This window comes from Theobroma umbraticum, unplaced genomic scaffold (assembly GCF_002168275.2).
Source record: "Theobroma umbraticum cultivar Fairchild unplaced genomic scaffold, ASM216827v3 scaffold_50.0, whole genome shotgun sequence".
NCBI classification, from domain to species: Eukaryota; Viridiplantae; Streptophyta; class Magnoliopsida; order Malvales; family Malvaceae; genus Theobroma; species Theobroma umbraticum.
The window spans coordinates 4,787,545-4,804,054 of NW_018397261.1; the positions used below are offsets into that span (position 1 = coordinate 4,787,545).

Consider the following 16,510-nt stretch of genomic DNA (forward strand, 5'->3'; position numbering starts at 1 on the left):
GTAGAAGCATATAATCACAAAAAGAAGGTTTGAATATTTGTCTAATTTCCACCCTTTTTCTTTTAAAAAAATTCTTTTTTGGCATTGAATATGGGGAAGTTGCTTCCTTTGGAAGAATCCGGAACAGGAGTTCCGGTCTGAACGCAGACGTGATCAACGTGTGGACTGTCGCCACCACACCTTCCAATCTAAGTGGGGTTTTGGGCCTTTTCATCTCATCCAAATCCAAATGGACCCAAGCCCAACTATTCATTCATGACACTTTGGACCTTTCTTAGCTCCCCTGTTGTAATATTTGCTTCAGATATATAATTTTAAAATTAATTAAAATTTTTAAATATGAAGTAATATAATTATAATGATATTTTAAAATAAAAGTATTAATAATTTTATGAATAATGAAGTAATTCCATTTAAAAAATATACAAAGAAGGATATAATTAGCAATATTTATTTATAGCTAGCAACAAGAGCAAGAAGCAAGTAGAATATCAAAATCCCCATTATATGAACCTAGTTACCAAAATTTCACTCAAAGGAGCGATTAAAAATTATGAGTCAAAAGCATATTTTCTTTGTTTCTACTGGCTTTTTTGGCTTCTTTTAATCTTTCTTGTTCCATGTATAAGCCTCATGCAGACATTTTCTTCCTCATTAAACAAATGCATTGTACTTTGCCTGCAAGAGAGCATTTACCTGTGTTAAATCTTTCAACATCTGACTAGGAGGAGCGGTCTGATTGCTTGATTAACTATAAGATAGAGACCTTTCTGCTTAGCATCAACACAGACTAAAATAAAAACTAAAAATAAGGATTCAAAAGTAATTGAAACAGTGCTAGTTTGAAAATACTGAAGGAGAGTATCTGTTCCTCAACAAATGAAGCCATGAGTAGTTTATGTTTAAGGTATCGCAAATTTGCCAGAATCCCTGCTGAAAAGGCAAATTATTAAACAAATAAGATGGAGGAAACATGCTGCACTTTGTAAAAATCTTCACCTCGAATCCTATCCACGAATGATTTTGGCATCTCTTCAATGTCCAACTCCCGGAGAGCAGTAAGGTATCTCATTCCTTCAGGGAGCATCTTCAAGTTCCCGCAATTGATTATCCGGAAACTCCCAAGCCTTAGCGCTGCACCTCCTTGAAGATTTAACTCTTCCAAGGATTCCAAGGAGTGAAACTCCAGGAACTCAAGTTGAGGAAAGCCACGGACTGATATTGCCATTTTTGCTCCATCGTAGGAGTGTGCTTTCAGTCTCAGAATCAATAATCTTGGCAAGTTCTCAAGTATCCCCACCGAATCTTGCTTGAGATGAGTATGTTCTAATGTCAACTGGGAGAGATTGGGTGGGAATTCCTGCGAGCTAGGTAACTGCCTTATAGTTCCTCTCATATGCAACTTGACGAGATTTTGAAGAGCAGAAAGTTGAGTGAGCGATGGAAATTCAGCATCTTCAGTACGCAGGTACAGGGACTGAAGTTGTACAAGCGCCACAAGGGAGTTAAATATTTCAGTTGCTTTCAAGCTGAAGTTTCCTCTGATTCCTAATTTTTGCAGGCTTGTTAAATTTGCAGGGTTGTTTTGCATCCATTTTTGGACATTTATCTCTGATAGAGCCTGGAGATGCTGTAATGTGTCGATTCGCAGAGGCCCCCCATATTTATGTCCGCACATATAAAGATACCGTAATTTTGTTATCTTCCATATTACGTTGGGAATTGTTTGGAGATGAAGATTTGCCGCTACATCAAGAGTCTGTAGGTTCCGCAAAGAACCTATGGCTGGTGAAAGCCCCTGTAGGTTGGTCTCCTTCAACCCCAAGTACTTCAGATGAATTAATGCCCCAATTATGCTTGGAATGGTAGTACATGGTATACCCTCCAACTCAAGGACTCTGAGTAATTTGAAGTTTCTGCTAACATAATCTAGATCGCTGCCTTCCATTTTATAAGGATCATTTATATAATAATTAACCTGGCTTTGGTTATGATCAACTCTAAAGAAGAGGAGCGACCGGAGGTGGGGATTGATATACTTGCACTGGGGCCAATGAAATGCAGAGTAGATGGAATGACGACGTGATCTAGCTGAAGGGTGGAGACTTTGACTCCCTTGAATCTCGTGAAAGCTTTCTGCTTTGGCCTTTGAGATGGAGAGGTCTCGTAGTAGATCATGAAGACGACATTGTTTAACTCTCTGGTTGACACTCCATTTGGCTGCTTGAACCATGTTTCTCTCAATTAGCTCATTCAAGTAATCCTCTGCTATGTGCTCCATCCTTTCCTCTTGCAGTGGAATCAAACCCTCCGCAATCCATAGCCTAAACATTTTATGTGTGGGAATCAGACGGTCTTCTGGGAATTGTCCTAGATAGAGGAAGCAAGATTTGAGGTAATAAGGCAAATCGTTATAACTCAAAGCTAGTATAGATGACACTCCATCTGGGTCTCGAGCAAAGAGCGAGTTCATGTTGGAAAGAACCCTTTTCCATTCGCCCAAATTTCTTTTACTTGAAAGCAATCCTCCCACCACAATGATGGCCAGTGGTAAACCAGCACATTTTGCCACGATCTCTTTCCCTATTTCCTCCAACTGTGGGGAACGATATGAATCAACGCCATGAATGAAAGCTTTCTTGCAGAACAACATCCATCCATCTTCTTCGCTCAGAAAATGCAAATGATAGGGAACACTTTGAGCATCTGCTTTCAAAGCAATACCCTTGTTGCGAGTTGTAATCATCACTCTGCTTCCATTACTTCTGTCTGGAAAGGCCTTTGCAAGAGAGATCCATGCTCCGATATTCCATACATCATCCAAGACTACCAAATACCGTTTCTTTCTTAGGTGTTCGTAGAGAATTGCTTCCAATTCTTCTTCCTCCAACATTTCCAATTTTCTTCGCGGTGATGCCACTTGCTTTATAATTGCCTGAAGTATGTCTTTAGTACTGAAATCCTGGGATACGTAAACCCATGCTCGAGAAGGAAAACGAGCCTGGATATCACCATGATTATAAACTTTTTTTGCTAGAGTTGTCTTACCAATGCCTCCCATTCCGACTATTGAAATCGCATGCCATTGGCCCTCGGTTCGGACAAGTTGCGTCAGCAGCTTAGCTATATCATCGTCCAGGCCAACGATATCCTTTTCTTCCCCGCGAGGAGATGATCTTCTCAGCTTCCGAAGCCTCTCCCTTGCAGTGCTAATCCCCTCTCCAATGTTTCTGATACCATAGGTTTCACGACTGGCAGATATATTAAGGATTCTTCTCTGGATGGATAGAAGCTCGTTTGCAACCTTAGAGCGATATTTCCATTCTTTGAAAATGGAAGCATACCTTTCGATGGAGTTCTTTTTCTTGAGGGAATCAATTCTGAGGAGGAAAGTGTCGATAAGATCTTCAGCATCATAAGCAACATTTCTGATTTCAGACACCCAGTTGCTCACTCTCTCATCATCATCTTGCTTTGCATCTGCATCCTTTAAGAAACATCTCATCCGAAGTAATTCCTCTTGTAGACGCTCTACTTCCTTTCGAATACCTGTTTGAAAATCAATTTCTTCCAGTATTCCAGCTAGCCTTTCTACAACAAAGGAAACGGCAGCTTCAGCCATGCTTAGCGCTCTCTGGAATGGCGGTATCAAATGTATTTGTCAGCTAAAAGGATTCATCTTCTGTTTTTTGGAAGAAAGATCCAAGTCAATTATGTAATTTCCTTGAAACTGAGAAGGTCCAATGATGTTTCTTGAAGATTTGAAGTTAAAGAGGAATCATCATCATCACCGTCATCTCCTTCTATTTGGGTCCACACGCACAAGGGCCCAGTAAATTGTATTGGCTTTTCCATTGATTCCTTTCTGTGTTGCCGCTTTGCCAACCTTCCAGTCAGATACAATGGAAGTGGTCGCTTTGCCAAACCTTCCAGTCAGTTACGGTGGAACTGGGACGAATTGACCGAAAAATTAAGGTAAGTCAATAAATTAATATCTTACATAATTATAAATATGAATTATTGATTTAAATTTAAACTTGTAACTTGACTAGACATCAGGTAATTGCTTTACACGGAAAACATTATTTCCACATTTGTTCACACAAGAGGAACATCATTTCCACAAAACAGCAAGACTTATGTTATAAAAACAAGTAAATTGAGAATAAAATATTAAAATGTGATAAAAAAAAATATAAACATTATAAAAGCTTGAACAGTTGCATTAAACCTAAAGTTACAAAGAGTCAAAGACTAATGATAGTGAGAGCAATCAAAGCTTTAACATGCCTACCGCACTCTACAGATGTTCCATCCCAACGAATGAAGGAAGCTTCAGCAAATTCAAGTGTGCCCAGCGGTAGGAAAAAAAAAAAGAAATTATTAAATAAAGAGGAGAATAAGTTCATAATATTTAGATTAAAGTGGGTTAAAGTGTAAAATAGGCTCTAACTAAACTTTTCAAGCTTTGGTTGATTTTGAAATTTATTAAAATATATATCCAATTAATATACTATAAAAGCATTTGAAACTAAATGTTGATGTGAGGCTTGATAAACCCCAAATGTTTGTTTATGAATTTTGCATAGAAAAGCAGTAAATTACAATTAGATTTAGGTTATTTTATTATTTTAATTTAAATATATGAATTAATAATATGAAAACATGTGATTGATAAAAAAAATTAAGTAAACTGTTAAAAAAAATCCACTCTTGGTTCTTTTTCAAAGCTGTGCTTGTGTCACGTCCAGACCCAAAGTTTTGAGATATAAGAGATGCTACATACTTATGTGATGAATTCCATGAGTATGTAAGGCAACAATATCATACTTAATCAAATATAACACCTCTACAATCTCTTCAAAATTTACACTTTATAAAACCTTAAGTTTCAAATATAATATTAACATATAAATTTTCAAAAGATACAAATTTCTCGTCTAGCAAACATTTACTTAACAAACTAAAAACTGAATACTCACATCAAAGTTTATAATTATTCAAGGCATACATTAATCTTGCTAACCAAAACTCTAGCCAAGCAAGTCTAACTCCCAAACATGCAAAGATGTTGAAATCTGTAAAATGATGAGAATTAATGGAATGAGTACAACTGGTCAATAAGTAACAAACCTCTCTTTAGTTGGATTAAACATGCTCAAAATATTTAAGTCGAAATTATTAATACATATATAAGTATCAAAACAAAATTTTGAGTAATCTTGTTCATAATTATATATTTCAAAATTTCATTTTTAAATTACAAAAGTAAACATAATTTCGTTTCAAATAACATAGTTAACACAATTTCGAAACTTTCAAATAACAGACCAGAGCATAATTTCACATTGATTTGAGACTTTATTAGTCTCCTATAACATACTACGACCACATTTAACCCTTGTGGCATATGTAAGAAATAAAACTACAATAACCCCAACGGCACGGGTTAGAATCAGAATTATAATTAACCCTAGTGAAATGGATCAAAAGTATATCAAAAGTAATCATTGATTACATTGAATAGATATCATAAATACCACTATTCGGAATTAAAAACCAATACTACTACTTATCAAAACGAATCACGACTCTTTGCTGGTCATTCTAAAGCATTTAAGGTATGGTATCTTTTTCACTAACTAAAGTTAATTTTGATTAAAAATAAAAATTAATTTTTTTAATAATTTATAAATACGTAAAACGTTCAAAACTTAGAAGCTTAGAGTTTAAAATACAAAATCAGTAACAAATATAAAGTTTGATGGATATACATCAAATGCTAATTAAACCTTGACTCTTGAATATTGTTAACAAATTTTTTGAAATCTATTAATTCAAAAATAATTTTTCAAATAAATATTTACTCATAAAAAATTAACTAAAATTCAAATAGCTCAAATTTCTGAAGTTTCTATCAAAATAGGTTGAATATAGGTCAAAAATAATTTTAAAATAATTAAAAATGAATTTTTATAAATTCTTAAATTTTATATTTTCATGACCATCTGGCTTTGAGCACTTATAACTCTTAACCCAAATTGTTTCCAATGATTAAATCAAAACCAAACTGAAGTGTTCATGTCACACTATAACATTAAAATTAGTTTTGATGAAAAAGATTGTAAAATTCTCAAGTTACAGAAGCTAAAAGTTTAAAAATTATTACAAACTTACCTAGATTTTTGAGTTTCCAGATTAAAGTAGCCAAATTTGAACATTCGGTTCTCTTAATACAAAAAGCTTCTAATTGAGCCATTGACACCAAATTAAACTGCACATTTCATACAAGCCTCAAAGAAACAACTCAAAACATTATAGGAATGTGGAGTTCTAACTAAAGTTGTGTTATAAAAACCGTTGAAAACGGGTTTTCAGTTAATTTTAAAATTCACATCTCTCTAACCATAAAACAAAACGAGATATTATAAAAACTATTAGAAAGATCTTTTCAAGACCTTTCCATTGGTATCCATCATGCTGTTGGAAAGTTACCGGAATAGTATCGGATTTGAATGGAAGTTAAACAAACATAAACAAATTTTAAGATCTTTTATTTTGAACTATGCAAAAATACAATTTTCATAAATTAAAGCCTATCATACCTTAACTACTGCTTTCTTGAATAGATTTTTCCTTTTTCTGTCTTTCTCCTTCTTCACCAAAATTAGTTTCTCCCAAATGGTTTTCTTCTTCTAATTGCCTTTCTCTTAAGATGATATCAAAGAGAGTTAACTTCCCTGACTTTTTTTCCTCTTCTAAATGTGATATTGCAAAACTATATTTCTTTTAACTTCCTTAAATAGTTTTCCTTTAAACGTGATAATGTAGCTATTTTTCCTTAAATGTGTGATAAAAACTGACATTAACAAAACTACTTTATTTGCTTAAAAACCATTAATCTATTCTCTTTTTATTAATAAGCCCAAAATCATAACTGCAATTATAAAAAGTTGGACTTATGTTATATTTATTTAATATAAACTATAACTTAGTAATTACTAATTTTTTATAACATAATTTAATTAAGTAGAATATTTTTTTTAGGTATTACATCTTGTTACGTCAATAAATTTGGCTTTCAAAGAAAAAAAAAACCAAATGAATAACATCTTTAGCCTCATCATTTCTAGCAGTGCTCTTCTTCAAAATGATAAGTCAATATATTAGATAATCAATACATGTCATTAAATTGACAATTGTAACTCTAACTAACAATTATTAATCAATGATTAGTGATATATTTGATTCAAAATAAAAATATAAAAATTTAATTAAGTAAACATAAAGAGCTATATTTGATTTTTTTCTTATATAATTTAATGATTTTTTATTATATTTAGATTTTGTTAGAATATATCATATAATTTTTTAAATTTGTACATTATCTTTTATATATATATATATATATATATGTGTTAGAACACCAAACTGAAAACTTAGAAATTGGCTTCAAGGCGTGTATCAATGCCACTATCCTTAAGGTTTTATTCGCCCCCACTTGTAGTATGCAAAAGAGTTACCGGCGTATAAACCTCGAAGATACAATGAAGCCCAGTGATTGATGGCGTTTTGCACTGACGAAATCAATCCACTGAGCACTCACCGGAGTATAACAAGATTATCAAACTTCTATAATATTTTTTCTGCAGGAAAATAGTATAGAAGAAAACTTGGAAGATGTTTGAGAAAGAATAAGGAGAGATATTACTGTTTTTCTTATTTTCATTGGATAAGGAGGGTCATCTTTTATAGGCATAGATGCCTGTTCTCAACAGACACTATTTGTGTCTGTTTCAAAGAGTTGCTTTTGTTGGTCTTTTCCAACAGACGTGACTCTTTTCTTATTTTATAGTGTCTATTGATTTAATTTTCAACAGATACAACCCTTCTTTTAATTTCCAACAGTCACAACTTTCCTTCTATTTCGATATGAAATCATATTTTTATTTGAAAATGTCCAACAATATATATATATATATATGCGATGAAGACAGAGGCGGAGGGAAGGGGGCTAGTGGGGGCCTCGCCTTGCTAACAATTTCAAAAATTTTATAATTTATCTTTATTTTTTAAAAATTTAATAATTTCACTCTTATAAAAATTTTAAAATTTTTCTAACATATTTGATTTTTTTAGAATTTTATAATTTTATCCCTATAATAATTTTTTATTTGGTAAGATGTCCCACAATAATTAGTTAACAACTAATTTTAATAAGATTAAAATAAAACCTATTGTAATAAAATTATTCCCAACCCTTACTTCTCCAAAACCTCACAACCTCCCCTTTTTGGTTTTTTTTTAATCTTTTTACCAAGTACTAAAGAAACGAAAAAAATTTTTCTTTTACAGTTTTTTGCTTGCTAACATTCTCTGTGCAGAAAACTTCTAGTTGGTAAGTCAATTTTTATGTTATGGTAATTGGTAAGTTTGATTTATTTAGTTATTTTATTTTTAATATTTTTAATATTTAGTTTTTATTAAATAATTTCAATTTGATGATTTTGATTTAAGATTTATTGTCTTAGTCATTTTTGTTGAAAGCAATAAAATAAGAATTTGATTAATCACCTATTGCTAGTTATTACTTATTTATTTAGGGATTGTTTGTTTACTTTCTTACAAATTATTTGTGTTTTTTTTATTTACTTCGATTATTTTGAACCTTTAAATTTTTTATTCAAATTACTTCTTTATTGAATTATTTATTGATATTGTATTTAATTTATATGATTAATTTTAAAAAATTACTTCTCATTGAATTATTTATTGATAACTTTTAATATTTTTTAATAGATTGCTTTTCATCGAGATTTTTGTTATTATATTTATTAACTTTTGTTTGTTGTTAAGTTTATTTAGAAATTGAGATTATTGTTATTATTATAATATTTATCATTATACTAGTTAATTTTTTAAATAAATTATTAAGATTGATCCTTTGAGTGATTTTTAAAATTTATTTATATAATTTATTAATAAATTCTTTTAAATTACTTTATATTGTTTTTATTTTTCACCTCACCGGAAATCTTGACCCTGCCACTGAGTCAGCGTTTCCACAAGGAAACACGGTCGCCTTTTGTGATTTGTTTGTATTTCTCTTTGGATTTTGTTACTGCATAACTAACAAGTCTCCGTTTAGCAATCCGTCCGCGCCACAGTCATGAAGATTTCTTCCTCCCCCTGTCTGGTGTTTTTGGTCCACATCTTCATGTTGTTCGCAGCGCATGTTTATTCACTGACTGATGATGAGTCTGCGCTTCTCGCCTTGAAAGCCTACATCGATCCTGGAACTGCAAATATCTTGGCAAGCTGGACAACGAAATCTTCAGTTTGCAACTGGATTGGTGTCACTTGCGGTGGCCAACCCCAGAGGGTCATAGCCTTGAACCTTTCATCCATGGGTCTAGATGGCACCCTCCCTCCGCAAATTGGTAACCTATCTTCTTTTGCTCCGCTAACAACACAAACAACAGCTTTTATGGTTCTGGTCGTAAACTTGAGTACTTGATACTAAAACATAACAATTTAATTTGTAGGTAAAGTTCCATCAGCTTTAGGCAACATAACTTCACTGAAGAAGATCTATCTGAGTAAAAATCAGCTCTCAGGTTTCATTACCTCTAGCATTTTTAATGTTTCTTCACTGCAAATAATTGATCTCAGCTTCAATAGGCTAGTTGGAGGACTTCCAGTAGATATGTTTAATCTTCTTCCAGACTTAAAGGAGCTATATCTCTCTGGGAATCAACTTCATGGACAGATCCCAAGCAGTTTATTCAACTGCTGGCAGCTAGAAGTACTATATTTGCCTTCTAATAATTTCACAGGAGCCATACCAACAACGCTTGGGAATTTAACCATGCTCAAGGAATTGTATCTCAGCAATAACATCTTGGAAGGTATGACACTATCACCCAGACCATTTTAGTAAAGCTCCCAACCTTTTAAAGATGTTTTCTCATATATTGAACAGAATGTATCAAGAATATGCCACTTGGAATATAGAATTTGGTTTGTCTTAATTAGTTATACTTGTCCGCCTGGTGATTTATCTTGATAATAACATTTTTTTTTGAAAAATTATATGAATAGTTCATTGAGTCAGAAAGGGGAAAGCCTTTGCACATCCAAACCCTTAGGAAATAGGTTATCACAACAATATGAAAAATCTGAGCATATTCCATTTTAGTTTCCATTTTTAATATTTACTTCGATATTTTTCATACTTTTTCAGTGTTTTAACTTATTCGACATATGCAGGTCGTATACCAAGCAGTATTGGGAACTGTACATCACTCACTCTCTTGGACCTGGCTGATAACTCATTTGATGGTCTCATTCCTAACACAATTGTCAATTTGAAAAATCTCCAAAAACTCAATTTAGCCCATAATGCCTTAACCATTGAATCCTCCACTCTAGAATCTAGCTTTATCAATTCTGTGACAAATAACATGCATTTGAGAAGGATAGTGTTATCAGGCAATCCTCTAGATACCATGCTCCCTATGTCCATTGGAAATCTCTCCACTTCTCTTGAATACCTTTGGTTAACTGATTGCAAACTTCAGGGCAGAATTCCATCTGAAGTTGGCAACTTAAGCAGCTTGGTTGCCTTAAGACTGGGAAACAATGAACTGACGGGTGTTATTCCAAGCACAATTGGAAGACTACAAAAGTTGCAAGGATTGCACCTTCAAGGGAATAAATTGCAAGGAACCATCCTCTATGATTTTTGTAAGTTGAGCAGCTTGTTTGAATTGTTTTTAAGTGGTAATGAGCTTTCTGGATTAATACCAGAATGCTTAAGTAATCTCACAACTCTAAGAAATCTCAGCTTAAGCTCTAATAGATTAACTTCCACAATACCTTCCAGCTTGTGGAGCCTTACGGATATCCTGGCCATAAACATGTCATCAAATTCTTTGCAAGGGTCTCTTCCGTTTGAGATTGAAAATTTGAGGGTTGTGATAGAAATTGATTTGTCAAAGAATCAGTTTTCAGGCTACATTCCAAACAGCATTGCGTACCTCAAGAGTCTAGAATATCTCTCTTTGGCAGTAAATAGATTGGAAGGTCTCATTCCAGAATTCCTTGGTAGTTCTGTGAGCTTGGAATTCTTGGATCTCTCTCATAACAAACTGTCTGGAGTAATTCCTATGTCCTTGGTACGGCTCCGTCTTATATATTTTAATGTATCTTTTAATGAACTTGAAGGAGAAATACCTAGCGGAGGAAACTTTGTTAACTTCACAGCCCACTCATATGTGATGAACAAAGCACTTTGTGGTGCACCACGATTGCAAGTTCCAACATGCAGGACTGGTACTTCCAAAAGATCAAGGAGACCTATTTTGACTCTTGCAAAGATTCTGTTGCCAATAATTGCATCAATGTGTATCCTGCCACTGATGTACCGGGCAATAAGACTTGCATCAATGCGTTTCCTGCGACAGATATACAGAGCAATAAAACACTGCCTGAAAAAGAGAGAGGATCCGCTTTTAACAACAAATAGAACAATTCTATACCAAGAAATTGTGCTAGCAACAGATGGATTTAGCGAAAGTAACATAATTGGCACTGGGAGTTTTGGTTTTGTTTACAAGGGAGCAATGAAGGAGGAGAAGAATGTTGCAATAAAGGTTTTCAATTTGCATCCAGAAAAAGGATTGAGGAGTTTCCAGGTTGAATCTGAATTGCTGTCCAATACTCGTCATCCTAATCTTGTCAAACTCATGAACAGTTGCTGTGATGATGATTTCAGAGCCTTGGTGCTAGAATATATGCCCAACGGGACCCTGGACAAGTGGCTTTAGACTCACAATTATTTTTTGAATCTCTTGCAAAGACTCGACATTATGATAGAAGTTGCATCAGCCATGAGCTACCTTCACTCAATACACGTAATTCACTGTGATTTAAAACCTAGCAATGTCCTGCTAGATGAAGACATGATTGCTCGTGTAAGTGATTTCAGTATTGCCAAACGCTTAGGTGAAAATGCTACAATGCAAACAAGGACCATGGCCACTTTGGGGTACATGGCACCAGGTAATGTTTGTGTTTTGCTTCGTATTTGCATTTTGATTTATGTAGATGTAATTCCTCGGTGGTTTCTATTTTGAAAGCCTATTCTCATTAATGCATTGTACTTAACTGTAGAGTATGGATTGAGTGGAATTATATCTGAAAAAACAGATGTGTACAGCTTCGGTATTCTACTCATGGAAACATTCACCGGAAAGAAGCCCACAGATGATATGTTTGATGGAGAAATGAACTTGAGGCTCTGGATATTTGAGTCATTACCTCATACAGTAGACAGATTTATTGATGTCAGTTTGCTGCAGATTGATCAGGGAGACATAGCAGCTAAAACAAGATGTGTGAGATCAATCATGAAAGTTGCTTGGTTTTGTACTGCAGAGTCAAGTCTTGAGAGGAAGACTATGGCTGAAGTTGAGTTTGAGCTCCATAGGATCAAATCACGTTTTTTAATTGAGACTGAATTGATAGAATGCCAAGAAATGCCAAGGGAAATAGTATATCCTAGGATTTCGTACCAAGAGCTTGAGCTAGCAACAGATGGATTTAGTGAAAGGAACCTGCTTGACTTGGGGGAATCTTGTGTCGTGTACAAAGGAATACTGAAAGACAAGAGGATTGCTGCAATAAAGATTTTTAATACACAAAAAAGAGGGTTTCGGAGTTTTGAAGTTCAATCTCAAGTGCTGCCCTTTATTCGTCATCGGAATGTTGTCAAAATTTTGAAATGCTGCTGCGACGTTGGTTTCAAAGCCTTGGTGCTAGAGTACGTCCCCAACTTGTCTCTTCAAAAGTGGCTTTGTCGAATATCCCCTGGCTTGAATATTTTGAACTTTTCGAAAAGGCTTGATATAATGATAAACGTGGCATCAGCTTTGTGTTATCTTCATACTATGGGTGTCATTCACTGCAATTTAAACCCAAGCAATGTCCTGCTAGATAATGATATGGTAGCTCGTGTGAGTGGCTTCAGCATTGCCAAATGCTTAGACAAAGGGATTGGTGCAACAATTACCACAACCATGGCCACTGCTGGCTATATGGCACCAGGTGATTGTAGTTCCAGGGTGTAGTTCATAATTATCATATTCCCTGTATGCATGTATGCATGTCATTTTTCTTTGAAAGCCTATTCCTCAATATCACGCATCCTGTTAGATGTCTTATATTCAATGCATAATGCATTATTACTATCTCCTATGCAGAGTATGAATCAATGGGAACTGTTTCTGAGAAAACTGACGTGTACAGCTTTGGTATTCTTTTAACGGAAACATTTACCACAATAAGACCAACGGAAGAAACGAACAGGAGCTGGATATGCCATTCATTACAAGTAGTTGACACAGTTGTAGATCTCAATTTCGTGCACGCTGGTCAAGAACACTTAGCAGCTGCTACAAGAAGATGTTTACGTTTGATCCTGCAATTGGCTTATTGTTGCACTGCAGAGTTATCTGATGAGAGAAAGACTATGAAAGAAATTGAATCGGAGCTTGTCAGGATCAAAAAACGGTTCTTAAGTGATAACTGACAAGAAATGGTTCTAATATCCCACCACTGTCCCCTCAAAAAACAAAAAGGATACCACCACCGAGATTTTTCATTTTGCCTTTTCATTTCTTGATCCTGCTTTTCTAAATGACAGGGTAGCAGGTGTTTCATGTGTGAAACAGGGTGTGGAAAGGGTGTTTTAGCGGCATGGTTAAAAATGTTTTGCCAGTATGATTTTCCTTCAATAATTCAGAACGAATGTACGTCTCGAATTAAATTAAGCATTGCAAATATCATCATATTTTAATTATGAATAGAATTCTAAGTTTAGGCACGCCAGCTAGCAATAGTTACCATTCAAGGGCAATGGACAATAATCATCAGATTACCTTGAAGTCAGTAAAATCACTCTTAGCAGTGGACAACGATCACCTTGCTACGTCGCATCCTCCAGGGCCACGAAATCTGATTTTCAGGTCAGATCACAATATAGCAAATCAGCACAAAAGGAATTCGTCTATGGAGGCAGGAGGTACCCAAGTCATCTGCCACCATTTAAAAACCGTAGTCCATACTATCCAGCTGAATCTACTGCTCAGAGGGATATGGGAGTATGTTTCTGTCTCTACTTGCACTATCCACATAATTATTGTTTACCACTGAAGGTGACACAATTGTTTACCAATGAAGGGGACCCACGCAATGTGTCACGGTCCACACCTACTTGACACTATCCACATAATTACTGTTTATCATTAAAGGGGATTCAGTATTGTCTACTTTGGCATGCTAGCCTCGTAATTTTATCTCAAAAAATATTTTACAGATTAAAAGTGTTGTGAACTTTTATATTCATAGTATCACTTTAGTATATAACTAATGTGAGATTCATGACTTCTCTTTCTAAGATGATGACATCTACCTTTATTTTCCGTTGGGAATTTTTTTTCGATGTGAAACTTTGTGGCTCTATCATGATGTGGGATTTACGTCCAAGTAAAGATCGTGACATAGTGACAGAAATGCTCATGTTGGTATAGAATCGAGGATTGCAAGTCATAGGAAACACAATGGCATTTGGTTCAACCAAAGTTTCTTACTTTCCTTGCAATTTAATTTATTGTAACGTCTCTATAATGTTTGGATGTTTGATTTGCAATGAGTTAAAGAATGTCATTACAATTGTAAAGTCATAAAGGGAATGTTAATCGCTAGCTCATGAAGGGAAAATAAACTTTTTCTCTATTAGTGTAAAAGGTTTTAAATGGAATTCAAGAAACTGGTAAAATTAACTTTAAGATAAGTTTTTAATAGATACTACTTTTAAGATTTATTTTATCTCACCACTCGATATATAAAAGAGAAATTATACAAATAATCTCAAGATACAATGAAGTCAATGTTTAATTTCGTTTTTACACTTTATAAGAGTAGACTGTTAAATATACAAAAAAGTTTACAAAGTTATTCGACCTTAGTACTTATTTTCTGCAGTAAGTAAATTATAAAGAATTTGGATACCTTTGATAGATGATGGGAACTCAAGTGTTTATGTTTATTTTTATAACACAACATTTTTATTGCTCTTGATTTTTAACTCTTGTTTTATTTATTTTTAGTGTTTTAAAATTGTTGGTAGTAAGTCTTTTATATAAACTTACAAGTGTCTCTTTTTAAAAACTCAACCCTTTCATCAAAGTATTCGACAACTTTGCATTTTGCAAGACACAATCTATGGATAAATGTATTGTTTTAATAATTATCTTATGAAAAAATAGCTATTTATTTCATAAGACATAATCTTTGAAGTACAATATAAAAAGATAATTTTTCATATCTAAACTTTTGAGTTGTAGTATTTATTTTTTGTCTTATAACCTTTGAATTGAAGGTTTTTTTTAACATGTCGCTTTATTAGGAAACATAACTATTCACATAAAAAATACATCTACAATCCAATAGTCATAGTATTTGACATAACTTTTCAGTTAAAATAACTTTTCATATGAAGAGACAATCCTTTATTTTAAAAATGCACTAACAATCTTTCATTATTTTCAAATACCAATAGTTTTGGAAATTTTATCCATAAATGAAGGTATTGCGTAAAATTGAACTTTCTCCTAATGAGTGTAGTTGGTTTTAATCTAAATTGAGTAATTTACCAAATATTGAAATATCGATTCTTCATTTGACTAATCAAGTCACTAAACACACAAACTTTTTCACTCATTTTGTATCTAGTTTTGCTAACACATTTTTATGATCTTGTGTTTTACATCCATTTATGTGTACTATCAAAGTCAAGTCTTTAATTCCTATAAATGATAATACTTTTATTAAAAAAGTAATCCTTATGGAAAGTATCATGTAATTATAATACACTTCCAACATATACGTGATGCTAGAATATATGCCTAACGGAACCTTGGACAAGTGGCTTCACGCTCACAATTATTTTCTCAATCTCTTGCAAAGACTTGACATAATGATCGAAGTTGCATCGGCTTTGAGTTACCCACATGGAAAACATGTCGTTCACTGTGATTTGAAACCTAGCAATGTCCTGCTAGATGAACGTATGGTTGCTCATGTGAGTGATTTCAGCATTGCCCAACCCTTGGGTAGAGTGAATGATGTAGTACAAACCGAAACCCTGGCCACTCTTGGGTATATAGTACCAGGTAATGTTTCTACGTTGATTTCTATTTGCGTTATTTATTTCATGTATGCATGTAATTTCTCTGTCGAATCTAATTTGAAAGGCTATCCTTTAATCATGCTTTGCTATCTTACATGTACAGTATGGATCAAGTGGAATTATATCTGAAAAAACAGATGTGTTTAGCTTTGGTATTCTACTGATGGAAACATTTACCAGAAAGAAGCCTGCAGATGAAATGTTTGATGGAGAAATGAACTTGAGGCGCTGGATATACGAGTCATTACCTCATGCAGT

At 33.9% G+C, this 16,510-nt stretch overlaps 1 protein-coding gene and 1 pseudogene across 4 annotated transcripts; one reads left to right on the top strand and one right to left on the bottom strand.

The window, feature by feature from the left end:
• Positions 1-515: 515 nt before the first annotated feature.
• LOC110418669 (putative disease resistance protein At1g50180) lies at positions 516-3,746 on the bottom strand. Of its 3 annotated transcripts, none has more exons than XM_021431452.1 (2): positions 1,000-3,746; positions 516-751 (listed from the first exon to the last, which is right to left on the bottom strand). In XM_021431452.1, exons 1-2 carry the CDS (start codon positions 3,620-3,622, stop codon positions 711-713), a joined length of 2,664 nt encoding a protein of 887 aa, XP_021287127.1. In that variant the 5' UTR covers positions 3,623-3,746; the 3' UTR covers positions 516-710. The 3 variants fall into 3 exon arrangements, with proteins under 3 accessions (XP_021287127.1, XP_021287126.1, XP_089639947.1); XM_021431451.1 differs by lacking the exon at positions 516-751 and adding an exon at positions 760-930; XM_089783821.1 differs by lacking the exon at positions 516-751 and having other exon boundaries at positions 793-3,746.
• Positions 3,747-9,047: 5,301 nt separating this feature from the next.
• LOC110418671 (uncharacterized) lies at positions 9,048-13,858 on the top strand (annotated as a pseudogene). The gene is made up of 4 exons (XR_016351339.1): positions 9,048-9,908; positions 10,270-12,063; positions 12,175-13,107; positions 13,263-13,858. The product of XR_016351339.1 is annotated as an uncharacterized LOC110418671 (transcript).
• Positions 13,859-16,510: the final 2,652 nt, after the last annotated feature.

Excerpts from the sequence above, each read along its gene's own strand:
- LOC110418669 (XM_021431451.1), bottom strand. The coding sequence starts at position 3,622 with ATGGCTGAAGCTGCCGTTTCCTTTGTTGTAGAAAGGCTAGCTGGAATA. Across the intron at positions 931-999 it reads ATTCGTGGATAGGATTCGAG|GGATTCTGGCAAATTTGCGA; the intron begins GTGAAGATTTTT and ends CCTTTTCAGCAG.